The sequence below is a fragment of the Rhinolophus sinicus genome, linkage group LG02, assembly GCF_036562045.2.
Source record: "Rhinolophus sinicus isolate RSC01 linkage group LG02, ASM3656204v1, whole genome shotgun sequence".
Taxonomy (NCBI): Eukaryota; Metazoa; Chordata; class Mammalia; order Chiroptera; family Rhinolophidae; genus Rhinolophus; species Rhinolophus sinicus.
This window is the reverse complement of record NC_133752.1, coordinates 177,949,273-177,977,035: the sequence shown is the minus strand read 5'-3', so window position 1 is coordinate 177,977,035 and position 27,763 is coordinate 177,949,273. Positions and strand designations below refer to the sequence as shown.

Genomic DNA, 27,763 nt, shown 5'->3' with positions numbered 1-27,763 from the left:
TTAAAAGTACTGGTCATGGCAGTTCACACCTTTTTATCCACTAACAATCACCTATAACACCTAGGGTGCCAGGGGATAGGGGCTAAGGCTGTTGTGGGGCTGGCGAGATCACAGGGTGTGCATGTGTGGGGAGGATAACTTCCAAGCCTAAACACAATGAAGCTTGGATTATCTCCAAGTGCACTGTCTGTGCATCTTCTTCCCTCAACCAGTGTCCAGAATGGAGCTCTGATTGCAATTCCTCTGTGAGCGCTTCTGATTTTCCCTGAAATTAAGGATGAGATGGACTCACTTGTAAGTGGAGACTCCTGGGATCAGAAAAAAAAAAAAAAAATCTAGACTTCTTACTGAAAATATTCAAAGGAATGGAAGAAGCCTGCCTTGTTCCTCTTCTGAGTAGTGTCGATTTTATTGGAGGATAAGAAGACTGGGCAGGTGGGGGAGGCAGAGAGATAAAAGCCAATCATAGAACTAGACAGGTCATCATTTATTTGAAATGTCATTCCTGTGTCCACCTGTTAAAATCCTACTCATCTATTTAAGGCTCAGCTTAAATGTTTCCTTCTCAGTGAGGTCTTCTTCTCTCTGTTCATCAAGTGTTCACCAAACACTTTTTTTACACCTCTTATTACAGCACTTATTGTAGATTACAGTGTGTTGTTGCAAGACTATCTCTTTCAATGTACCACAAGTTCATCCAAAAGTCAGGACCCTATTTATTTTTTGCCTAGAATATCATATGTATGCCATTTGTTATTGATAATAAATCTAGATAGAAAACACCAATTAAGTTATCGACTCATTAATATGGATAGTCTCTCTGCTACTACAACTTCATGAGAGTCAAGGGCAGAAGTCCTGGGAAAGGGTTGTGGTTTGGGCCACAAATACATTTATAAAAAAATTATCAAATGTGGATGGTGACAGTTCTCACTATCAATGTCTGCTTGATAAGCATTTAGTTGTAGGGAAGTTTTCCTGACATACTTGATGCCTACTGGGAAATCTCCTTGTAGGTAGCCAATGAATCTGACTAGAGAAAACATTTTTCAGAAGTTATTTTTACGTTCACACCTAGAGTATAATGGAGAATTTGACTTGCCTTAGTTGCTGGTTTCTGGGAAAAACCTCTAAATCCTTGAAATTTCCCTATAGGAGTGTCTTTGTTATTCTTGGTTGGCCCTTAGGACTATACCTAAGTTTATGCTAATGAGATCCCTTAGAATGAATGAGAACATGTCAGAAAGACCAACCACATGATTAGAGGGTTGGGGCTTTGAGAATCATAATAGCAGCCTGACCTCAGTCCTGAAGTTTGAGTTCAATCATATGGCCAATGATTTGATCAACTATGCCTGCTTAATGGAACTCCAATAAAAACTCTGGACACTGAAGCTTGGATGACCTTCCTGGTTGGTGGTACACATCAATGTGCCAGGAAGCTGACATGTCCTGAGGACATGGAAGTTTCTGTTTAGGACCTTCCTAGACCTCGCCCTATGTGCCTCTCCCATTTGCTGGTTTGGATGTGTATCCCTTTACTATAATAAAACTATAATTTTAAATATAGCACATTCCTGAGTTCTATAATCTGTTCTAGTGAATTATTAAACCTGAGGGGTTAGTGGTTGTAGGAATTATTGTCTAAATAATGAATGTTCTGGGAACCCCACAGCTTATGGCTAGTGTCTGAAGTGCAGTATTGGGGAAGACTGTGCCCTTAATCTGGGAAGTCTGCACTAACTCTGGGTAGTTATCATCAGAATTGCATTGCAAAACCTAAGAGCCACTGGCTAGACATGAAATTCCCTCCTGCCTCATCCTCAAAGTTTGGAGACTCAAATTCTTTTTAAGACTCACCCTTCAGGGCCCAGAGCCAAATCCATGTAGAGTTTTCCCTATTTATCAGAATCTGAAGATGCGAAAACAAAATGATTTAGTGTTAAAGCCACTGCTTCATGAACAGAAAGGTAAAGGTGGACATGGGGGGGTGGGGCTGAGGATGTGAACTGACAATAGGGACAGGCTAACTCTTCTGGAGGACTCATATTTAGTGACCAATTTCCCTTCCATGTATGACAACAATACACTCACCTCCCCTTGAAAAAGGCCACATAGAAGATGGGTGAGTAGGCATTGACAAACTTTAGCAAGAATGCTTTGAGTATCAGGCGTTCTTCAAAAGTCTGTTCTGTTTTTGGAACCTCTGAAAAAGAAGAACAAAGCTGGTAAGACTGAAAGACAGATTTCTCAACTTTCCAGAGCTCTGACCCTGTGACATGAGCCATTGTCTCTCAGCTTAGTCCTTCAGAGTAGAAACCAAGAGATCCAGTTCTCTGGCACTTAGAATTGAATTCATCTGGGAGGTCCCAAATGGTTTGCCAGGTAATATGAGGTCCAGGGTATATTACATCATCACCTTTCTCCTTACACTTCCCCCCTCTTATCCACTCAAGCAATGGTTTCACACTGCTCCTCAAAGAGGGGTCTGAGCAAACAGAACTTCCCCCCACCACCTCCATCAAGGGAATTCAGCTTTTCCCTGTATAATTGCCACTTCTATAAGATTTTACCTAAACAAAAGTCCCTGATGAAAAACTTGTTAATCACTGAACTAGTCAAGAGGCAGCAAAGACTCATCTCGGGCACCATGGCATGGTTCCTCTTTCTCTCTCCATTTTTGGCAGGAAAGCCGTCACCTGTATGTTCTCTGGGTAGGCTGAGTCATCTTGCATTCACTCACTCAGATGATGAAGGATTATCAAATAAGTGAAACAAACACAGCCTGAGCCCTAATGCCTCAAACGTGGGGCTCCCAGTGTGTTCTATCAGGTCCAAACAGAGGAGTCAGTTCTCCAAAGGACCCTGAGAAACAGTGAATAGAAATCTCATTGGTGCCTTGAGAAGACTCGAGATCCATGGGACGCTCCAGTGGGCAGCTGTGCAGAGTACTTAATGGGGTCTCCACAGACCATGACAAATAGCTTGGCAAAGAAAACAGGTTACAGGGCCATAGTACAGGGCCAAAAGCAAAGCACTAAGCCTGTGTCACGTGCACTCATAAGTACAGCCTGAAAGGTTGCTGAGCACAGGGCCAAAGCACCAGGCCACGCTGGCCAGGGAGTTCTGGGTCCAGATGAGACCCGTGTGTGGACATGCCTGGCACGTCTGCCCACCTGACTCACAGGTAGCTTTGGGAGGGATCATTAGAAAAGTGGACACAAGACCCTGCTCTAGCCCCTAGAATGCCCTTCCCTGATCCATGCCCTCAGGTACAAATCCTTCACATCCTTTAACATCCAAATCAAATGTTACACATAATCTCCTTCCCAAAGCCTTCCCAGATGCCTTCAGCTGGTAGTAAGCTTTCTCCGTGTTCTTCTATAGTATTTTATATTTCTGTATTATGCTATATTTAAAATTATAGGAATGCACTGTATTGAAAATTATAGTTTTATTCTAGCAAAGGGATACAAATCCAAACCAGCAAATGGGAGAAGCACATAGGGCAAACTCTAGGAGGGTCCATGCCTTTGAAAGTCACAGTGATAGTAGATTTCATTGATTGTCTCTTAGTTTGGGTTACCCTCAAAAGTCAAGGATTTAGGAGTAAGTAGTTTATTTGGGAGGTGCTCCCAGGAAGCTTGGTGAAGGAGAGGGGTGGTGAGTCAGAAAAGGGAGGGAACACAATGTGGATGGATTCACGCAAAGGTTAATGCCACAGGCAACTGGGACTCAATCCCAGTGGGGACCTTCTAAGACACTGTGAAGCACACCTCAGAATCATTACACTGAGGGGTGAGCAAGCAGGAATCCATCACTGGTTGAAGGTCACTGCTGGGTTTGAGTCTATGGCACTTCAGCTTGCCCTGTGCATGGACTGAGCATGCCCCACAAACAGAGAATGTTGCAGACAGCTGCAATGGCCTCTGGGGCAGCCAAGGGGATGTGCGTGCTGCACAAGAATGCCTGCTCCAAGCTACTCTACAGTACGGGCATCGCACACAGGTGCATGCATTTGCTATCTCATTTCATCCTCACCTACTATGGGAGGGAGATATTACATCCCACTTTTTTGGATGAAGGGAACTAAAGCCCAGAAAGGTTAGAGCCTTGCTCAACATCACACAGCCAGTAAGTGACGGAATTAAGATTTGAACCCACATCTGCCTACAGGATCTTTGATTGATTAATGTTTGCATCACATATTCTCTTTCACCTCTCCATCCTCCACCCCAAAGCCTAACATCACGCACTTAACAAATATTTGTCACTGTTCAGTTCACATTTATTGAGCACCAGCTGTGTACCAGCACCTTGCCAGGATGAATGACGACTTCACCACTTTTTTAAGGAGCTGCATTTAGCAAAGTCGCTATGAAAGCCTTTTGCAAACTACCAAGTATCCTCCAGATTTACTCTATAAGCAAAAAGGTATCAGCGCCCCTCTAATCATGAAAGCGGGGAATCCTAGGGAGAACAATCCTGCATTTCCACAATATGTGTCCCCACACAGCACAGTGAGCAACCCTAGAGTCTTGCTTATTAAGAGATGATACCCAACAGTGTCGGCACTGGTTCCAGCATGAGCAGAGTATTGCTAAGGAGATGAGCACAGGCAGACCTGAGCCCCTGATGGCCCACGGCCACGGAGAGGACTTGCACATAGAAAAGCTTAGAGACCCAATAGCGCTACATCACAAGTGTGATTTGCCTTGATTTCTTCTTAAGGCTGAAAGGGCCTGTGGAAATGAGTTACTCACTTGTCCTACTTCCCGTAAGCCCTGAAAAACATGGTGTCAGTCCTGCCACCCCAGCGACACTGAAAACTGGTTCACTTTCCCAGTTCCCTTTCACCCTGAGGCCTACTTCAGTTCACTTATGTGGGTGAACAGTCCTAGAGCCCACAGAGCACCCTGTCACCCTGTCTGTGGCTAAGCTGTGTGTTGAGGGGAGAGATTATTTACTTGTTTTGTTTTGCTTGCAGAGATGGCTGTAGGTGCAGATTTTAGCATCAGACATATTTGAGTTCAAATGCAGAATGTAATTAGAGGAGTGAAGTTATATAAAAGAGAAAATGACACCTGCCTCACAGGGTTGCCCTGAAGACATGTTGAGAATGCTTATAAAGCACACAGCATAATGCTTGGCATGCGGTGGACCTCAATAAATGATAGCTTCTACTGTTATCATCATCACCAACACCCACGTCCAGCAGCCCTGTTTTTAATAGTACAGTTGGGCCATTTATGGCCAAACATTAGTGTATACATCTAGCCCCTTGAGGTTCCGGGTATCATTTCCATGTTGACTTCTGACCACTTCCTACCAGTCCACGGTGAGCGTGGCTGGCAGATGACCCTGCTGGCACACAGCTGGGAAAGCTGAATCAACACAGCCTGCCCCAACCCTTGCAGAACCACCTCCCAAACTTCCTGAGGTCCCCCAGGGAAGTTTGGAAACAGCATTGCCTTCCAGGGAATCTGAAGACATTGTCATAATTCTATAGGAGAGGAAGTTGGACAAGTCTACCATGATAGCCCTCAGCTGGGAGAGAGCTTTTTGGCTCTGTCCTTCCTGCCAAGCCTGGATGGACACACATACAGCCCTGTGAGCTGTAAGTCCTGGCCCACCCACCATTGCCCACTTAGCGTGTGGATAAAGATTTGTCCTCACCATTAACAGTTAACACTGCCACTTCTGTTAGATCTTTAGTTTATGCATGTTATCAAAGCCCCTCAGATCTTTAACCTCTCAGGCCTTTGCTGTTCCTGCTACAAATCTTCCCTGACAAAGAGGTCTGTACCTCCCTGTTAATTGATGCTTGTCAGGTCCTCCCTGGACTCAAGACCCAAGTCCACATCTTCAACCTGATTCTTATTCTCCCTGACTAAAGGAAACAATGCTGAGGCCCAGGTGGAAATGCCTGCCATCAATTTCTAAGGTCACTTTTAGTTTTAAGATCTCATAACGCTGAAGCCCCATGTGGCTGTTAACCCTATCACTTTCCCCAGCCTGTCCTGCCCCACCCCCGCCATGGGCAGTTTAGATGGCTTTTTTTTACACTGAGCACGGTCAGTGTAATACAGCTGTCGCCAGATGTACTTTATCTACTATGCACATTTATTGAATGAATGAATGACAGGGGAGAAAAAACATTATTTGGAACAGTGGAAAATTTTTGTCATTTATTAAAAATTCCCTGTCACATTCCAAGGAGGGCAAATCCTTTGGAGGGACCTTCGTCTGCTGAGCAGGATAATGCACTTGAAGATACAAGAGCAGGGCAGCCAAAGGAGAGTTACATTCCCTGCACGAGATACCAGATGGGAGTGTTGCAGTTAGAGGCAGGACCCAGAAAACCCTAGAGCCAGTATGATGGGAGAGGGAAGGGCAGAGAGGCAGATGAGGGCACTGTCACCAAAAAAGGAATGTGACAGGCTGGGGGCAGGGTGCAGTTGTGGAGGTGCCCAGTGGGAATTTTCATTAGCTTCTGCTGTGTGATTTATAGTATGACTCCCTTATCGACCTTCCCATAGAATCTTCAGTAAAGATTCATTAAAACCTGCTTTCCTTGCAAGTACTTGAGGAATTCTGGATTTGTTCTTGGGGGAGGGAATGTGCCCAGGGACTGAGTCCTACTTCATGGTGGGCACTGGGGCATGAATAGAGACTGCCCAAGGCATCTGTTGTACCTGGGTTACAAAGAAGAGATTGGGAAGAGAGAGGAAGAGGATAGAGACAGAGAGAAAGGAGGAGGAGGAGGAGGAGAAAGAGGGGAATAGGCAGGAGGAGGAGGGAAAGAGAGGGAGGTGGGGGAGGAGGGGAGGAAAGACTGAAGGCAGGAAAGAAGGAAGGAAGGGAGGGAGGGAAGGAGGGAGGGAGGGAGGGAGGGAGGGAGGGAGGGAGGGAAAAAGGGAGGGAAGGAGAGAAGAGAGAGGGAAGGAGGGAGGCAGGGAGGGAGAAGGGAGAGAGGGAAGGAGGGTGGATAAACTTTTCATTGGAATTTGGGCCTCTGTCCAATGTGCCTAAGGTGACAAATTCAATAATAATTTCATCTCCAATCTTGTCTCTCACTTTTAAATATTTTGTGGATAAAATATTAAAACCGATGTCACCCAAAATAAGTAATCAGGTCTGAGAAGTTGAAAATTTGGGAAACTTATAAATGTGACTAGAAGGGGATTAAGGATGAGGTATGGAGAGGCACATGTCTTTGATTTTCTTTTATAATCTCCTTTGAACTCTTTGTACTTAAATCTCCTAGTCCCTACAGGAATTTCCTCCAAGGTCTCTGGAAAGAGAATCTAGTTCTTTCAGAGCTCTTTGCTCCAACTGGAAATGAATGGCTCCTTTCCTCCACACTGATAAATCATGGGCCTAGTTGTTATTTATTAGTTTTATTTTTACAAACAGCTTTTGCCTGTGCTGTTAGGGCCATGAGCCACCATAAATAATGGGCATTTCCCATAAACAATCCAAATCTACTTGATCGGCCACTAAATCAGCTGGGTGCCCCCACCTCAGAGCCCTGTGGACATGTTGTGTGCTTTGCTGAGCCTTCTGGGAAAGGAGGTCCTCACAGAACACCTCACAGGAAGGGAGAGAATGGAGGCAGGGTAGGGAGGGAGTATCAAAGCTCTGGAGTTCCAGTTGGATTTTTGGATCTTTTAGCAGCCAACATAAGGAGCCTCACCTGCCTATGACAGAGATTATATGAACAAGTTTTTGCAGAGTCCACTTGGGGTGGGATGATGTCTTCAGGACATGTAGGACAAACTGCACTCAGGCCACTGAGCAGGATCACCTCACAAGACACAAATCTCTGAAGAAGTCTGAATCTGAGCCCCATGAGAAAATGGCCCAGCCTTGTGTTTCATAAGATTCCCAACAGAATGCCTTTAGATTTCAAGTGCCACAGGAATGTAAAGGAAGAGAGTCAACTTGGAGAGAGTGTGAGTAGGTAGAAGGAAACCTCTCTCCATCCTTCATATGCTCCTGAAATCCCACGGCCCCCAGAAAGCCACCCCAAGTTGATTAGAAGCCATCTGAGGGTTTTGTGTGCTCCCCACCTGTAGAAACAATTCCCAACAGAAAGCAGACTCTACCTAGGACCAGGAAGGACAATCAGATAGAATTCCTGTCCAGAGCCATTATCCACCACCTTTCTTTCAAGTGTTAAACCTCTGGAGCATGGAGTCAAGAAAAAATATGACTACCAATGACCCAGCTGTAGACTGCTTTAGAAAATAATTAGTATGAAAGCCCAAGTTAGTCCCTGGGGGCCAGCTAAGAACTCAAAGTCTCAAGAGCTCCATCCTAATCATATGGAAACAGAATGGCCAGCAAGAGAATGCCAGCTGCAGAATCTGAATTTTTGGAGAAGCAGCTTCTCCTAACTTGTGTCCCTAACAATGCAGCCAGCAGATATGTAAAGATGGTGATGAGACAAAATGAGTTGATATTCAAGTGTATATTTCAAGTCGTACCAGCCCTGGCACTGCTCTGGGCGGAAGAATGGAGGGCCTGAACCTGTGTGGCTGAGTCAGAAAGCAAAGGCACTGGCTCCTCTCCCTACCTCTCGCCCAGGGCAGATCAAGCTTTTGCAAACAGCAATGTTTTCTGACAGCCCAACCATCTGGCCTTCCCTCCATTTGTGGGGGTGTGTGTGTGGAGGGGGGAGGATGTCTCAGACTCCTGTGTGATGTTGTTGCCTTGTTTGTTCCATGGGGAGGGAATCACCCTAGGAGAAGCCAGCCAGCTGGGTAATTAGGCAGCTAGTTCATTGCCTAAGGGAGCTAAGAGGCTCCAGAACTAAAGATTAAGGATGGGTGTTCCTGAGATATTCCTGTAGCCCTAGAGAGTTTCTCAGCACAAGGGATCTCTCCCTTAGAGTCAAGAAGATGGCTCTTGCTCCCAAAGGTATATGAGACCTACTGTGCTATATAGCAGCTTAGCCCAAGGTGACAGCACCCCAGGGACATCTCATTTTAAGGAAAAAGGAGACTAAATAGAAAGGGAGCACCGGGGGGAAGGGGAGAGAGAGAGAAAGAGAGAGAGAGAGAGAGAGAGAGAGAGAGAGAGAGAGAGAGAGAGAGAGAGATCCAGGATCCAGGATGATGCTTGAGTTTTGACAGGAACTTTTGTGTGGTTGGTGGTGCCATTACCTGAGATAGGAAGAATGATGAAAAGTAACAGGTTTGTTGAAAAAACTAAGAGCTGAAAGTTAGACACATTGAATCCTTTGGACCTCTGTGCTTTTGTCCTCCCTAAATCATTCCCCAAGGTTGTAGCGGTTGGACATGTAATTTCCTAAGTCCTTCCTGTTTCTGGTCTTCTGTATTCTATAGTACAATTGACAAGGCTAGGGCAGAGTAGACGAAGAACCTGGGCTATGAGTCAGAAGCCCTGTCCCAGTGTCCCCAGATAAGTGATTTACTTTTCCAAGCCTCACCAGCCGACTTCCTAAAATGGCACCTCCCTGAAACATTTGTTGTGAAGACAAGTGAAAGACAGTACAGGAAGCATCAAGCATAGTATGAGGTCTCACACATTTCCTTTTATTATTATAGTGTGGCAAGGCACTCTATTTGACTTTAAATTTGTACACTTGTTTCCTCTTCTTTAGTGACAGAGGTGCCAGCAAGTTACCTAAAAGTCTACAGAACCCTTTTGCAAGGTCAGGGGTGAGCATTTTGGCATCACTGGGGGTGGTGAGGACCTCTGGAATCACTGAGGGCCACATGCCCAAGAGAGAGGAGAAGTGGGGTATCATGAGATCTGTGTTTTGAAAGTTTAAGAAGATAAGCTCCCAGGGTGGATTTCCAGGGAGAGAAGGGAGTCCTTGGTTCTGGGTCTATGTAATGGGATGACATCCTGGAGATGGGGAAGGATTTGTTTATGTGCCCTGAAAGCAGGGGACCCTGATAACTGCAGACCCTCAACTGAGCTTACTCTGAAGGAGGGGTCATCCTTCCTTAAAGAGCCCAGTGGCTGGTGTGGGACCTGCCATATGGAGGGACCATCTCAGCAATGGTCCAACCTCTTCAGTCAGATGGGACATGGACAGCATCCAGTAGCAATGATATGTAGCAACAACACCCAAAGGAGCAAAGGGCTGGTCACAATCCAGATATCTCCCTGTGTAAGAGTGGATGCTGGGCTGACCCCCTCTGTTTTTCAGGAGCCCAGCAGGAAACAGAATTCATCTCAGATGATTCAAATGAAGGGATTCTAATGAAGGCACTACTTATAACAGTGAAAGTACAAGAAGAGATGGTGGTACTGGGGCCTAAGGAGGACCCTGAGGGAGGACGCATCCTGCAGAAGCTATAATCATGAAAGAATGCAGTTCTGCCAGAGATGTGGAGAAGGAGGGAATAACCCCAATTCACACTCCCCTTCTGCCCTCTAAGCTCCTTCCATTGCTTCCAATTGGCTGAACCCCACCAGGAGTCAAGTGGGGGAGCTGGGGTGACACAAACTGCTGGGCCTTAGGAACACAGAACATGGCAGAGAAAGGTGGAGAAGGGATCTGGAGAGGAAGCATGGCCAACAGAGAACCACCACCACCACTCCTCTCCCTTCTCAGGGTTTAAGTCACTGAGTCCTTAGAAAACTCAAGAAAAGGAGAAAAATATATTGTACTTCTTGCTAGTTGGAGAGATGAGTGCTTTGGCGATTAACTGGAAAACCGAAAGAGCTGTGTTCCTAGTTATGGCTCAAGTTTGGGAAGGAACTCTTGCTGGTTACATTAGGTAGCAGTGTTACTTGTTATACATATACGCAGCAGTGTTACTAATAATAGTTTCATAGAACTGGAATGAATTGTTCCACTAACAGGCTAAAACCATGATCACAGTGGGTTTTATTGGTAGTAGCAGCCCCCCACCATCCTCTCTCCCCAGACGACACTTACAAAACTTTAAGCCAACATCACTGAGGGGGCCCTCCGGCAATGGTAGAATCTACTCTCACCACACCCTTCCCCTGGCCTCACAGATGGGAAGGAAGGGGGCTCTTCCTCCCCACTTGCCCAAGGCCACCCAGGGAGTCAGGGCTGGTGGCAGAGCCAGAATGCAAGCCAGCAAACCTGACTGTCAGGCCAGATTTCAGATTACCTGCACTATGGTCTCCCCCAACCCCCAAAGAAGGCATACGCCGCCCCACACCTGCCTACCCATCTCCACAGGTATCCCTGCCCCAGGAATAGTTTCTGTGCCGGCTACAGTGAAGCTGACTCCCCTGGTCCCAGTGCTCTGAGCCAATAAAGCCAGCACTTACTTCACCCCGAACTCTAAAAACACACATTGTCTACATTTGATGCAAAATTAGATCCATCCATATATACCCCAAATGTTCTTCTTTAAAGAACTTTTGATGCCCCAGCAGCCTTTGGTACTGAGTTTTCCCCTCCCTTTTCCTTTCTTTCCTCTCTTTTCTCCTTAATAGTAATATATGGCCTTTTGCTGAGGATAGCTTAGAACTAGGTGGAAAATTTTAGACTCAGGACTTTCTGGTGACATTTTAATTCTTTAAAATTTTTTTGAATTTAATAAAGCGCATGGCCCCCAAATTCTATGAATTTATGGAGGTTTCCCTATGCATGCAAGCCCAGGAGACAGGTGACAGTGCATTCAGAGCTTGCTTCCACGGAGTCTCCCTGCTTGTCCCCAGAGACCCCCACCATCTGACATTCACATGGGTGGGTGCATTGCATTTTAAATCTTCTGGAGCCTTTGGTGTGTTTCCTTTTGCTTTCCAAACACATTTACAATTTCCTCAGGAACAAGAACGGCTACATATCAGACAGTAGAGTGTCATGATTTGAGCAACTACCTACATGCTTGGGGCTGTTTTGAAGATTAGATATACTGATATACATAAAGTGAACAGTGCTTAGCACAGTGTGTGTGTGTGTGTGTGTGTGTGTACCCATGCACGTGCACACATACACTCACTCACACACTATTAACCATGGGCCTTGGTCAAGATTCTAAACTTCTTTAGGCTACTCATCAGTAAAATGCAAGATGACCAACTTCCTGTGCCATTGTAAAAATTCTGTGGGACAATGTATGTGCAATGACTACCAGTGTCTGGTACATTGTGGGTGCTAAATAAAAATCAAGGCCTTTCCCCATCTCTCCTTTCGTTCACTTACTTCCCCTCCCTTCTGTAGCATCTCGGGCAGTGACACTCAGGAGGAGGATCAGCAATATTTAAATGCCTCACAAACACAGCCATCTTCCTAGGAATGGGGGACTTTGATTTGACAGGATAATTATTTTTCAAGTTCCTATAATATGCCAGACCCTGCAACTAGGAGAGGTTCAATGGAGAGTGAAGGATGAATTGCACAGCTCCACACACAACGCAAAACTTTGCATGCCGTTTTGACAGGGAGAGGAAGACGAGGAGATGGAGGGGAAGCTGGAGAGAGAGAACGATGCTGATAGAAAGGAACTGACGGCATCGGGATTATTCAGCCTGCTATAGACACCTGGTGTCGCCCTGCCTCCCCCGCTCTGCCTCTAGCGAGAACAACACCCCACTGCTAGAGTACGAATGGGCCCTTCCTTGCTAGGCCTGGCCCATGCCTCTGCTGCTCACAATCAAACCCTACGGTGGTCAGCAGCACTGGACATCTTGCTCCCTAATGTGTGGGCTCAGAAACTCATTGTTTCAAAGTCACAGTATAAGGAGGGAGCTTCTCTGTTCTCAGTGCTTATGTTCCCCGCAAATCGATGCTGGAAACCTAATGCTCAAAGCGATGCTATGAGGAGGTGGGGCCTTTGGAGGAATTTAGTCATGAGGGTGGAGCTTCATGAATGGGACTACTGTCCTTGTAAAAGAGGTTCCAGAGAGACCCTAGGCGCTTCCCCCCATGTGAGGACACTGCAGGAAGTCTACAACCCGGAAGAGGGCCCTCACCAACCTGATGGCACCCTGCTCTCAGACTGCCAGCCTGCCGAGCTGTGAGAAATGAAACTGTTTATAACCCACATGGGCTGCGGTATTTTGCTCTCGCAGCCCAGACTAGACAGAAGCATGCCTTGAGCTGATCTGCTCGGTGACCCTTGTTGCCTGGCCTCCTGCCGTGCCTGAGCCCTGTCCTGTTGGCCTGGTTGTCCGGGGTCCTCTCGCTTGCTCTCTACCCCAGAAACCAGATCCGTTCTCTATAACCACAACCGAATGGACAGATCAGTGGGGACAAAGACAGTCCTGTCTGACCCATTCATTGGAATCTGCACCAACTTCAATTCCTGACGCTTGCTGCCCTGGGCTGTACACTTTGCACAGTGAGCTTTGGCGGACCAGGCCCCGAAGCTTCGTCCATTTCCCTAGCAACGCGTTCCGGCACCGCAGGCTTCAGCTCAGGCCCTGCTCTCCTCCAGGGCTGCACAGCCTCCACTTTACAGCCGTGCACTCAAGCCCATGACTACTGTCATTACGGCAGCCAGGAAGACAACACTGCCTGTATCTACCACTGCTGAGTCAGCCACTGTCGAGGCATTTAACAAACTCTGTCTTTTGTCATAACGATTTGTGGCAAGAACGGACCTCAGCTAGGCCTGAGACCTGGGCCTGCTGAGGGATGCTCCCAGGAAAGCCGTCTTCCGTGACCCGGCCTTGCAGGAAACACTTGGGAACTTGTTGTTTACACCAGCTGTTTGCACCTGGAGAGCAAAGCACGTAGTCACAGCCCCCTCATCAATCAGGAGCTCTGGGGCAGGAAGCCAGATGGGTATTAAACCCAGCGTGAGAATGGCAAAGGAAGCCCCTAAGCCTGGCAGAATCCTCATCCCATTAGGTGGCATTATCCACAGCTTTATGACCCCATGGAGGCCTGGGGGACTCTGAAGCCATACCTTTGCCTGCAGGTATGCCAGCCAGCCCCTGCGGTGTATGACCATCGCCGTTAGCGAGCATGCCCTTTGCTACTAATGAAAACTCAAGTCTGATGCCTTCGTTGTGCCTTTCGGTCACTGTCCCATCGTGACAACTTTGCATTTGCCTTATTCATCTCAGTATTTCCCCAAATCCTTTTGTAAGCAGGCAGAGTTGAAATAATGAATACATAACGCTCACTGTAGCCTCTACTAAGGCTTACAGGATGCCTAGTCTATGGGAATTCCTTGAAAGAATTTTTTTGAATGCATGAATGACGAGAGACATGATTTCACCAATAACTGCACCAACAAACTTATGCTAAGATCTACCATGAGGCAAGTACTAGAGGAGATAAAAAGCAAAGTAAGACAGAGAAGCTATTCTCCAGGGCTTTGCAGCCTGATTGGAGCAAGTGGCAGGGACCTTTCCTGCTCACAGAATGTCCACGCATGTCCACACATTTTCTAGCATCTTCATAATTAAGCTAGTTTTCACCAGTGCAGTGTGAACAGTGACGGATGACACTCCCAGACTGAAGTGTTTCATAGCCTCTGTGACCACCCAGCTCTCTCTTCCCTGATATGGTGTCCATGTGGCCTCCATCAGTCTGTGTCTGAGCAACTAACTGCAGCACAGAGCCTTGGCCTCTCACACTAGGCATAAAGTGTGAGCGGGAACACATACTCAACCTCACGTTATGCAACTGCGAGTTTAAGGTTATTACCCTAGCATAGCCTTGTCTGTTCTAATACTGCAACACACACACACACACACACACACACACACACACACGCGCGCACACACACGCACATGTGCACGCACACAATTAAAGGAATGATACCAGACAGGATGTGATAAATTCCAGCAAGTGGAGGACATAACACATTCCAAGCTGACTCGCACCTTGTGGCCGATAAGCCACCCAGTCTGTAGTGTTGTGTCCCCTCTGCTGTTGCCTCCTCCTGAGTCGTCCCTGCAGATCTCTGTTTGGGTGGTGTCCTCCTGTTGTTCAGGTCTCACCCACAACGCTACCACCCCGACAGGCCTTTGCCGACCACCTGATCCAAAGTACACAACCCCCACAGGTATCACACTGCCCTGCTTTGCTTTCTCGCCCTCCAGGAAATGTTCTTGTCTGCTGTCCATCTTTCCGTTATACAGTGTAAATACAAGAAGACAGGGGCCGACCGTGTCTTTCCTGTTTACAGCTGTGTTTCCAGAATTGGGCCTGGCACAAAGTAGGCACTCAGTCAACATCTGAGGGATGAACAAACGAACGAATGCTCTGTGGCCCAGGAGTTCAGAAGCGGGTGGGAGGAAACCCACTGAGGGCTGACTCCCAGAAAAGGATTCTTGGGGGAGGCAAGCCTCAAGAGGTCCTTTAACGGGAGGGTCACAGGGGGTCCTCCTGGGCCACAGAGCATTCATTCGTTTGTCCATCCTTCAGATGTTGACTGAGTGCCTACTTTGTGCCAGGCCCAATTCTGGAAACACAGCTGTAAACAAGAAAGACACGGTCCCTGCTCTTCTTGTATTTACACTGTATAACGGAAAGATGGACAGCAGACAAGAACATTTCCTGGAGGGCGAGAAAGCAAAACAGCAATTATAGCAGTTACAGCAGCCTGAGCAAGGCGCAGGGGTAGGAACACACAGGGCAGTCTAGGGTGACTGTGAATTGAGTGGTTGGCTGACGTGGGAGAAGCGGGAAGAAGGTGATTGAGAGCCTCAAATTCTAGTTTATATGTGGACTACGGGAAAAAGGAAGCTCTCTGCAGGGGCTGAACGGCAGGGATACCCCCACCAAACCCACTATTTGAGAAAGGCTGACCGGGTGGGGATTTCCAAGATAGAGCTCCATAGAAAGAGGCCAAAGTCAAGGGCACAGTCACTAGGCTGGGACAACAGTCAAGAAAAGAGTGATAGTCTATGGACAGGAAGAAAGAAAATGATTAAGGAACAATCAATAAAACCCGGTGCTGAAAAGTGCCCTCTTTGCCCGATGCCACACAGCTGCAGGTGGTAGGGAGCAGGAGCCAGGGCTAGAACTCACAGGTTCTTTCCCCTGGACTCCAGAACTCAGTGGTCCTTCCAGCCGCACCTCTGAGCCCTCTGGGAACATCCAGTCTAAGACAGACAGGAGAAACAACCTGCAATACTGCCTGCAGAGTTCCTGAGTGGAGACCCAAGACACCACTTCAGTCCAGACAGTAAGAAACGTACATCAAAATAGCACAAAGACATTTGTATTTTAGGGGCAGAATCGGAGTTTGGACCTTAGTATAATGAAGATAGAATACTTCCCTTGCTGACCGCACATATGCATAGTTTTTGTGAAGATGAAATAGGATAACAATATTTTCTTAGTTTAAAAATACTTTATGAGTATCGCTATCACAAAGGACAAAATGTACTTGCTAGAATTGCATCTCCTTTCCAGGGCACAGGCTTTTTTATGGAGAACTGGATATTGGTTTAACAGACTGGAGGGGCTTTAACTTTTGGGGTGAGGGAGGGAGTGCTATTCGAAACGGCAGCTTCATGTAGCTTCATGGTACGGACAGTGTTTTATGGCCCAATGCAAAGAGAATTTGCCCAGCCTTGTACATGGGAGGTGCTCACTAAATACTTGCTAATGAGTTTTTGATTGTCAACCACTCCATTTGTCTTCTGTCTTTACCACTATCTGGAGCTGTGTAAGAAAACTGAAATAAAGTAACGCAGATGGACAGCAAGAAGACATTTCTACATCATCACTGATTCCCTGTTCCTTTCTTCCCTACTTCCTGCCCACACACTCAGTAATCTCCTTTACATTAGATCATCCAGACTCTCTCTAGTCTGTGGCATCCTATATCCCGGCCTGAGTAATTCTGCAAACGTACAGCTCCCATCACATCACACTCTTCAGAAACTCCTCAATGGTGGTGGGAGCTATTGAGTCAGGAGCTGTGGAGGCGACATTTCTTTCCACCGCTGCTGTTCCTTCATGTGGAAGGAATGCGATTAGTTGCGAAGCCCTGCCTTGTCTCCCCGCATTTCTCCTCTTGGGTGACAGAAGGGGGCATAGCGTATCTCATTGGTCGGTCTGGAATGTGACACTGGCATTCCTCCTCTACCCACTTTTTCAGCTCTTCCTTTGGGGAACAAAGGGCTTGCACTAAGCAGGTGTTTGTGCCCTGCCCACCATGTCCTAAAACTGGCAGGTCTGCCCTGTCCACTGTTGCCCACCACTGGGAGGGTAAATCTGTCTGGAATCCAGTGTTAGGAACCTATTTGGCTCTCCTGCTAAGCTGCTTCCTCCAAAGTGGCCTTTTCAGCTTTAAAGGCGATATCCTGGCTTTTGTCTATATCTGCCTTTACTTAATTTCTCAGCTGGTTCAGGATGATGGGGGCTTTTCATTGGATGCCCCTTTGAACTCCTGCAAACACTGTTCAATTGTCTATAAAAATAAGCAGAGTCCTCAGCCTGGCATTCGAGGTCTTCCACATAAAAACAGGTGTCATCAACACTCTGGGACCAGGTCCCCACTATGCTGTCCTGGACATGCCACAGACCCTAGAGCAACCACCACATTGGGCTCCTCTGGTATCCTGGAAGTGCTTCGTGTTTTCCTTCTTCCCTATGCTGAGCTCTGCTCCTTCAGCTCCCTGGCTTTTAGGCCCACCAAAGTTCTACCTACCTACCCATCGTACAAGCCCAGCCACATGCCCCTTCTCTGTGTACCTTTCCTAACCCTGAGGGATCTGATCTCCCCTTTTAGTGCCAGGTTTCTCATTCTGTTTCCTCTGCCAGGAACCTTCTTCTCCGGCCCACTCCCTCCTCCCTCTGCACATGCCTGCCTGACCACCACTTATCTTTGAGCTCTCCAGCTAGATGTCTCTACCTCTGAAGCTTCCCCTGAACTCCCAGGAGTGTTGGATGGTCCTCCTAAGTGCTTCCATAGAATCCTGCCTACCGCTAAATACACCGAAGTAAAATGCTCTGCCTGCTTGTCTCAAGAAGTGTAGGAAGGAATATAGATAACACTTGTAATTATGTGCATGCCTAAAGAGAGCAGAACTGCCACTCTAGATGCTAAATTGCCTATATCCACATAGAAACCAAAGGTAAATGCCCACTGTGAATAGAGGCCAAGATGCGGAAAGGCACTGAAAGAGTAACTGGAATTAGTGAAACCTTTCCGGAATTCTCTGATCCTCCAGGGAAGTCTCCCTTGAAGAGGGGGTTACCCTATCAAGTGTCTAGCTTCTAACTGGTCAGTGAATTAAAGACATCATATATTAATTTGACTTCCCAGAGGTTTCGTAAGAGGCCGAGGCATTGCATCCCTAGATTCCACTAGGGAGGGGGTGCATCCAGGCCACTCAAAATAAATCAGATGAGGAAGGGGTCTCGGCTCTCAGCAGCCCCCACCCCTTCCCGCCTAATAAGCACAATTGCCAAGAAGTGGTGTTCAGGCAACAGCAGGTTGCGGCTCAAATGACACGTCTGAATATTGAGGCCACTGCATTTTTCTCACTGGCTTGAAGCTTGGGAAGTCTGATATGCCTCTTTGAAGTCTGCTCAGTGCATGGGGAATGTGTGGATTTTCTGGGGCCTCTGACAATATGGGGATAGATAAGACCCTCTTGGGCTCAAGTATCAAGAGGCTTTCTCAACATTATAATCACTGCTGGGAAAATGAGGAGAGCTAAAACACTGCAATTTTTAACAGGAAGTATTGAACCTGTCTTGCTTCTGAGTTAGGCTAAAAAGAATAGATCCATGGATTATTCTTAGGGGATAGTGAGGCAATTGACTTGCGCTGGAGGACAATAGATAGAGGATGTTACTAGAAGGATTTCTACCTGAGGGGAGGCCCTTGGTAGGCTCTGCCTACACATAACCACTGTACTCCCTCATTTCTCCAACTAAAAGGCACTGTACAAAGCATTTTGTTCCCATTCCTTTTCTCTTGTTGGGTCATTACCACCAAAACCACACTGATTGACCATGTTCAAGGGGGCACAGGGCAAATACAGAGGTGGTGGCACAATACCGATTTTGGTGAGCCAGCTGGCCACGGCGCCATAGATCTCATCGAGGATGAGGATGACCACGAGGTTGATGATGACCGCTGTAGCTGTCACTGTCACGCGGACATTGGAGCGTGTGGCCTTGTTGAGAGAGAGAGCAGCTGCCGTTGTGATACGATATACAATGACCGCAAAGACAATCGAGAATGTCAGGGCAATCTGTGAGGGGGGAAAAACAGGGAGAGTCACACATCCACTGACAATTACTGAGCACCTATTATTCACTCAGTCAACGGGATTATTTGCTACATCAGGTATTATTAATCTGGAGTCCATCGGTGGACTCCAAGGGAGTCTGCAAACCCTCTAAACCAGGGGTGTCCAAACTTTTTTCAACGTTTTTCACCAAGGGCCATATTCGGTAAAATACACAAACAGCCGGGCCACCCACTCGAGGTGAAGTACGTATTGCCTCACCTGGTTTATTTAAGTAAACTAAATATATTTTTGGAATTTGCTGCGGGCCAATGAAAAATGGATTGTGGGCCACAGTTGGCTCGCGGGCCGCAGTTTGGACACTCCTGGTCTAAACTCATGCAAATTCCAAGAATAGGTGCATTTTCCAGAGAATGACTTCATTTCAATCAGATTCCAAATGACCCATAACACACACAAAGAACTAAGAATGAAAATGCTGGGTACTATGGTGTGTACAACACACAGGATGTGAATTTTTTCATTGGAGAACTTTCAACCTACTATGGAGATAAGATGAACTCCTATTTAACCGTAGTAAATAATACCAAAAAATGTATTAAATGTTAAATGAAGAGTACAGTTGTTAAAGGGACTGAGCACAGAGAAGCAAGTTGATCTGGGTGCTCAGGGAATAGTTTATAGAGCAGTAGGATTTAAACTGGGATTCCATAAAAGGAAACAGTGAGCCATTGAAGGTGTTTGAGCTGAGAGGGGCTGAGAAAGAGCTTGGTGAGGTGGGTGCAGAAAGGTTGCCCAAAGGAGAAAAAAGGGAGAGAAACCAAGAGTGAGAGTTTTAGACTCTCAGTCCTCAGGGTGAGCAAAATACAGGGGTACCTCGGTTTTTGAAAGTCTCCGTTGACGAACATTTCGGTTTAGAAACACTGTAAACCCGCAAGTAAATGCTTTGGTTTTCGAACACGCCTCGGAAGTTGAACATCTCACGCAGCTTCCACTGAGTGCAAAATCCTGAGGCCTAGCTGTCGGCTGTTTTTGAACGTTTCAGAACTCCAACAGTCTTCCGGAACGGATTACATTCGAAAACCGAGGTACCGCTGTATTGCTCTAAATTTCTCTCCCAGGCAATTCGAAATGGAGTACTCAGATTTCTCGTTTGGTGCCGAAATCTCTGGCTGCTGTGTTTGGAAGGAAAATTTAGCAGGCACTTGACCTAGAAGAGCCCTCCATTTCCTCTTTCTAGAACCTGAGAATAATAAGGCACTCTCTCAGACCGTCTCCCTCTCCTCTGCTATCACAGCCAAGGAAGGGCAATTTCCTTGAAGCACAGGATATTAGGAGACATGCCCTGAGTAAGCCTCCTAGAGGCACCAGAGGGAGGAGAGGGAGCTGTTGGTGTTTAACCTGCTCAGAGAAAAATTCTAATTCATTTTAGTCAAGCAAAGTTTTCTTTCTTAGAATTCTTCCTGCAAAGGAGACTGTTCAGATCACATTTCCTCTGTGGGCACTGGCTGTGGGAGGCTCAATGGAAAACATGGGTAGAGAAACGGGCAGGTAGAAGGTTCCCTCTGAAAACAACAAACTATCCTGGACTGTACATCCCCTTCCTAGAAAGGAGGGGTGGGGAGGGGGCTCTGGCTTGCGCAGTACTTTACAAGCAGCAGGATTTAAACTGGGCACTAGCAGGATTTAGAATGACACTCTAGTGGGCGGTGAATGGGGAACGGGGTGCAGATGTGTCCCAGATATGGATGTCTTCAGACCTCTGGGGGGTGCCTGGAGGTGCTGAAGCCTGGGGTGTGCTGGTGGTAGCTTCAGCTGTTTATCCCCATGTGCTTTACAAATAATAGTCTTGGCTCTATAGGCCACGGTGTGAAAAAGAGCCCTCCCTAAGGAAGGGAGGATGGCAGCGTTCTCTGGGTAGAGGGACGGTGTGTGTATGTGGGTATGCGTGCACTCACATGCATGCATGTCAGGGTGGAGGAGAGGTTAGATGGGAAAATCACTCTGCGGGTGGGGGGGGGGGGCTCTTCTGATGCAGGGTGGGGGCGGGAAGAGTAGAAACCCCAGTCTCCAAGACTAGGGAGGAATGACTACCATGTAAGTAGGAAAACCTGGACATGACATCACCACTCTCCAACAATGTAGACATTTTCACTTCCCATTCCTCTGGGATTGTCACTACCAGACAGTAAAGGCCTGGAAAACGTGGTGTGAGATTCTTTTCCCCCAAAATCACTTTTGCAGTGAAGGCCAGTGATGGAAGTAATGATGAGGCGGGGGTGGCCAGGGCATCAAAGAGCGTGTGTGTGTGTGTGTGTGTGTGTGTGTGTGTGTGTGTGTGTTTGGGGTTGGACTTGGGGGAATGACTGGGGGAAAAACAACAATGGCAAAAACATCCTTTGCTTTGGAGTCTTGGGGGTGGTGCATGGAGAAACGAGTGGGGAGGAAATCAGCTTCTATCCTCCTTCTCCAAGAGGCCCAGCTGTTAAACTGGGGAAGGAAGAACATTCTCCCTTGTACTCAAAGTGTGATCCATGGGACCTGCTCCATCAGCTGGGAGTTTCATAAACATGCAGAATCTCCAGCACAACTCTAGACCTACTGACTCAGAATCTGCACTTAAACAAGATTTCTATTCAAGTTCCAGAGGTATTGCTCTCCTCACTAGAAAAGCCCTCCTTGCCACCCACCCGACCTTCCCAGCCCTACCTCTACCATGCCCCCGTCCAGCCCTCTGATGCTGTTCTTTGCGACCTTAACTTCCCTGGTCTCAACTTTCTATCCCATGACAGAAATCAGATTTTGAACCTCTCCTTTGGTGTTTCCCACAGATACCTCAAGATTCACAGTTTGCAAACTGGAAGAGCTTGGAGAGCACCAACCCAGTCCCATGACCATTTTGCAGATGAGGAAACAGGAGAGGAAAGTGAAGTGAATTACTCAAGGTCATAAGCCATGGGCTACCACCCCAGTCTCCTGGATCACAGTAGGAATTAAAAGAATTTTAGCATTTAGGGATCAACCATGTCTAGCCTGTAATGTACTACACCGGGGGTGCCAAAAAAAAATGTACACACATGACTTGTATTCATCTTTTGTTATTAGTATGTATTGAGTATTATAAGTTTAATAGTTTTTTCCTTTCTTAAAATGTGTATGCATTTTTTTGACACCCTCTGTATAAGGAACTGAAGCCCAAGAAGCAGCAATGTGATTGGTCCAGGGTCTGGAGCGTATAAGGCAGAGCTGAGATACTCGTGGTGATAATATCATCATCAATTACAGCTGATCCATTTGTAGCCTCTTGATGTCATTATTCAATGAATAGCATCACTAGCACTAAGCCTTTGAACAATCACATAAGACATGACTTTTGTAGATGCCATTTGTGGTATCCAGGATTTGAACCCTGCTCTATGCCTGCAAACTCTGCAATCACATCCTGACGTTAGAACTCATCTCTTCTGGCACTAGATCCAGTACTTTTTTCACCACTTTAGCTGCACTATTTGTTTTATTTGTTAATTTCAACAAATTGTTTCTGACCACTTTGTGCAAACCATTGTGCTGGGAATATTTCATGTTTGTGACCAGTCTCCCCCAACTAGGCCAAAAGTGGAGGTTCATCTTGTACTGCATTCTGTGCCTCCTGCCATGTCCCAGAGGCACCTCAGGTATGGAACCTGTTTGGTTCAGATTTGCTGATCCACAGCTCTAGGCAATCTGCCTCCCAGCACCTGGTCACATTATCACGATCCCTGTTGCTTCTGGTGTTTTCATTCTATAGCTTTACTTCTCGGCATAGCCAACTTGCGATGGAAGCCTAGAGTCCAGAGTCCTTTTTGACACTACAAGAGTGAGACAGGAAGGAGAACAGGCCTGGTCCCTACCCTCCAGGACTTGCATTCTGAAGCGAAGTTGAGAAAACCATTGCACACATACAGCAAGGATGAGCCCAGTAACAGCTGGACAGAGTCACAGACCTCAGTTCACAAGCTTCTGGTATGCTCCGAGCAGAGAGCAGGGGGATTAGTCAGAGGAAACTCCAGGGAAGCAGCTTTGGGACGTTTCCTATGGGAAAGGCATGGAGGAAAGACTAAGGAGGAGCAAGTAGAAACGCACAGGCAGAAGCAAGCTCTAGGAGAAGCACCCAGTGGGAGAGTGCCTAGTCTAGGGCATGGTATGTGAGAGGAGCACAATTTTTAAAAACACACACACCAATGACTTTATCACTGATGAAATAAGTTGTTTCTGGCATCTGCTTAATTATTTTCCCATTCAGTCATTTATAAAATATGTCTTGAGCACCTACTATGTGCCAGTCACTGTTTTAGGTGATGGATATACTGGTGAACAAAACAGACAATCTGCCATCATGGAGTTGATGTTCTACTGGGGAAGAGATAGACAATAAACTAATAAATAGGTAAAATACATAGTATATCTGGTGTGGGAAACACCATGGAAACAAATAAAGTGGAATAGAGACATAGGAAAAGGTTGCAGTTTAAAACAGGGTGGTGAGGAAAGGCCTAGGTGAGAAGGTGACATTTCAGCAAGGACCTACCTGAGCAAGGGGAGAGTTGGAGCAGGAGATCGGTGGTGGAAAACAGGCAGGTCAGCGCTGCGGCATAAGGATGTGGGCTTCTACATCTCACAAGTCCTGAAGACTTTAGAGAGTTTTGAGCAGAGGAGTGACAGGATTGGATCTACATTTTAAAGAGCCAGTTAGGAGGCCGGAAGCCACAGAAGTCGTTCTGATGGCTGGTTCCCAATATACACGTGTAAGTAAATGACTGTCTTGGGCATGGGAGGAAAGCTCAGGCTCCCAGCTCAGGAGGGAGGACATTGCCTCTGATAATCCCCTCCCATATAAAAAGAACACCAAAAGAAGATTCATTCAAAAAGGAAAAAAACTTCTGCTCAATACACTGGGTTTGAGAAGAAAGAGAAAATATATCTTTGTCCATGCTGGCTTCTATCACTGTGGGGAAGACAGACACAGCATGTGGTATTTCCTGGCTCTTGTCATGCCGTGAAAAATATCCCCAGCGTATCTGGAAGACTGACATCCCTAAAACCATCCCCATGGCCTTGGCCCTGGCATCTTCTGCCAAGGTTCAGTCACAGGGGGTGAAGGAAGGGACAATATTTGATACTGGAGTTTGTTGCAGTAGGTGACTCTGGCTTCCCCAAACTCCTTAACAGAAAAACACTTTTATAAACACCACCCTGACTCCTTGATCTCACGGTCCACACACTGTTCTAGGGCCTGCCCTGGTCCTCTCATGTGATGAACCTGGCTTTGAATTGACAATGGGGATTGCCCATGGCTACTTCAGAGAAACAGCACTTTGTTTCCCTTCTTCTCTCTGTTCTACTGAAAACCTAATTTTCTTTGCAGTCCCATAAGAAGGGAGGGGTTGGGTTTAGTTTCATTTCATTTTATTCTGAGAGTGTAGCCCTTGGAGTTCCAATTTAATTTGGTGAGGACTTCCTGTTACAATCTCCACTTTGAGCCAGCCATTCCCTGATTTCTATCCTCCTTAGCCCATAAAACCACCAAAACCAAAGCCTTTGGCCTAGATGGGAAAATGTCCTCAAGGTAAAAGCAGTTCCCGTTTTCCCTTAGAGTTTAGCCTAGTATTCCTCACTATCCTGTCAGCTCCTCGAGGCTTTAAAAAGATGGAAAAACACATTTATCCATTTTTGTTGTTGTTATTTTCGGCAATGTGGGATGTTACAAATATCCTAATCTACCACTACCAGACACAGAAATCTATTTTGCTTATCTATTTTCTTATTTATATATGCATTCGCTTATCTATAAACCATTTGAGGGAGTATTTGTTTTATTTTCTGTTCTATCGCCAATGCCTAAAAATAGTGTCAAGCACATAGTTGGCATCCATTAAATACTTCTTGAATGAATGCGTGAACTCCAACAACAATACGCATATTGTGTGAGGCTTTGAAGCACTAAATTAAACTTTATATCATTCCAGCTTAACACACTGCAATTCACCACATGTGCTCGAGTAAGTTCTAGATGCCTTGCTCTGGTTAAGCAATGAGAAAAAAGCAAATGTAGACTTCTAAGTTCTGGCAAGGCACCCATCACCCCTGCACTTCATCTGTGAAACAAGTTGTTGAATTAGATGCTTCCTTCGCTTTTTAAATTTCTGAGATGAGGACGTGGTTCCCGTCCTCAGTGGTCATGATGGCAATAATAATGGCAAAAATCTCAGGACAGGATCAGAGTTACCTGTGGCCAGTAGGTCCAGAAAATTAGTATAATTTCAGTCCCATTTTTGTTAGAATAAACAATCTCTCCCCCACCCCACAACAAATGTGTAGTCCTGCTTTAAAATGCTGTAAGCACACAACTCTCCTTTGTAAAACAGAAGTTCCAGTCTTGAATCCTAGAAGGCATCTACCCATAAAGAGGGGGCAGATGTCTCAGTGACCCGAGGGCAGTCCTCTGAGTTTCACCATTTGGTATTTTCATCAAGATGGGGTGCTACAAATATCTTATGTTATTGTTGGCTCATCCATCCTAGCTCCCAAGAATGACCTGCTAGCACTTTATTGATCTGACTCAAATATGAATCAGAGACACCTCCCTTGCCTTCCCTGACACAGCTGAGACCATCTGGGTCCTTCAAAAAGGCCCTCTCAAACTCTCAGGGAGAACACAGAGAAATAAACAAGCAACTACAGGGAAACTGAAGAAGCAGCTTATAAAGCCCAGGCTGGCTGACTCTTATGGATTCCAGACTCTGTTCTATTCCAGAAACCGTCAGAGAGAGCTAGCCCACAGTCTGAACAAGCTGCCACAATTCGGTAGCCATCTTACCTGATTACTTCTTCCAAGGTCTTGGTCTTTCCCCATGTGAAAGGTATCATCTCACAACCCACCCCCTGGAAGTTTCAACTGTGGTCAAGGCTGGGAAGATAGAAATCTCCTTCCACCCTCATCTTTCTGAGAAAATAGAAACCCCTTCTAGAGCCACTGAAGCTCACTGACATCTCCCAGGTCTGGCTTTCTGTTTGAGGGAATCACCTTCCCCTCTGCCTGTGACCGATATCAGCAGTGGCCTCACCAACAGATAAGATCCTGCCCCTCTACAAAGGGATTGTGGCTTCATCTTTACTAACCCCTCATTACCCTCAAAGCGTGTAGAATAACATACCCACATTATTCATTTAACAGGACCTATCATGCATAAGTCATAGGCAGCTGTTCCCTCAAGGAAATTACCATGAACAAGATGGAGGTGAAGTTCATCAGGTAACCTGGGAAACGATCTTTCCAGGTGAGCTTATCTTCATCATCCTGGGGAGAAACAGGAGAGTAGAGACAATTAAATGGCACAAATAAAAGACATTCATTTTCTCCGTTTTGCATAAATGTTCCTATCATTAATCATTCATCACATATATAGGTATTTTTCTAGTCTCTGATGCCTTACCTTCCGTATCAACAACAGCCCTCCTAATTTTGTGATATCTAGAAAGCCTGGAAAAACTATGGTGAAAAGAGGACAAGATTTGAGTTCAGCTTCATACTGGGCTGAAGTTTTAGTTCAACCACTTGTGATCTTGAACACGTCTCTTAGCTTTTCTGACCCTCTATTTTTTCATTGAAAAATGGGCACAATTGCGACACCCGTCCTGCGCACCGCACAGGATGGTTTTCTTTGTTTGTTTTGTTTTAATGAGAAGCATGTGAACATGGTAAAGCAATGGACAAATGATAGGAACAACTCAACCACAGGGCAGCATTCTAAAATAGATCGTTCTTTAAATAAAACATCAACCATTGACCTTCGATCTTAATAAGTATACAAATTACCCACAATTTTTTGTTCTTCAAAGAACCTGTATGTGTTGCCATTTGATTACTCCAAAATGACTGTATTTTCCCCGGTCACAAATGCAGACATTTCAAGGTACAGGTTAAGCTGATACCTTGCAGTCAGTCGGGCTGAGAATACTACTTTTTCCCTCCAACTAGGTCCAGTTCACCCCGGCCACCCTCCTGGGACAACCATGTCTCTGGCCAGAGTCCTCCCTCAGCATACTCTCGGACCCTCCTGTGGTCGGGTGATGGCAACAAGGTACGGAAAGTAAAAGTCTCTGCTGATTAACCGCCATGTAGTTTTAGTCCAGGCACTTGATTTCTCTGAGCTGCATTTCCACAAAATTAGAATTGATACAGTGGCAGGTCGCTGTGAAGACCATCACAGCCAAAGATGCCACAAAAATGGTAAAGAGCTCTAAGCTGGGGAAGTAGGAGCCCTGCTTTTCTACAACGTGTCGGAAGCAAACTCAGCCAGTGAGGGCTCCAGGGCTCCCTGCTCTATTATTCTTGCTCTTCACCACTTTCAGAATACACCTGATTTGGCTCTAGCAACAGTGCCATCTAGCCTTTGAAAGCTTGTACTGTAGGCTAAGGACCTTCTTGGCCTGGAAGACTTCTTTCTAGAAATTTTTGTATGTCCACTGTGGTGCAGACCTTGGTGCCAGGCACGGTGGGGAGACAGAAGGAAGTGGCTATGACCACTGTCCCTGGAGGGCTCACAGTCTGAGACAAAAGTGACACCACACGCCAAAAAGCTTTAGGAAGCTCTTG

At 46.3% G+C, this 27,763-nt stretch overlaps 1 protein-coding gene across 2 annotated transcripts in view; it reads right to left on the bottom strand.

Moving 5' to 3' along the window:
* The window catches only part of ANO2 (anoctamin 2), a 309,976-nt gene that overhangs the window by 45,431 nt on the left and 236,782 nt on the right, over positions 1–27,763 (bottom strand). For both annotated transcript variants that reach the window (XM_074326158.1, XM_074326157.1), the window contains exons 15-17: positions 26,390–26,464; positions 18,936–19,131; positions 2,095–2,206 (exon numbers count right to left, since the gene is read on the bottom strand). In XM_074326158.1, coding sequence (XP_074182259.1) covers positions 2,095–2,206; positions 18,936–19,131; positions 26,390–26,464 — 383 coding nt within the window. The remainder of the gene's footprint in view (positions 1–2,094; positions 2,207–18,935; positions 19,132–26,389; positions 26,465–27,763) is intronic.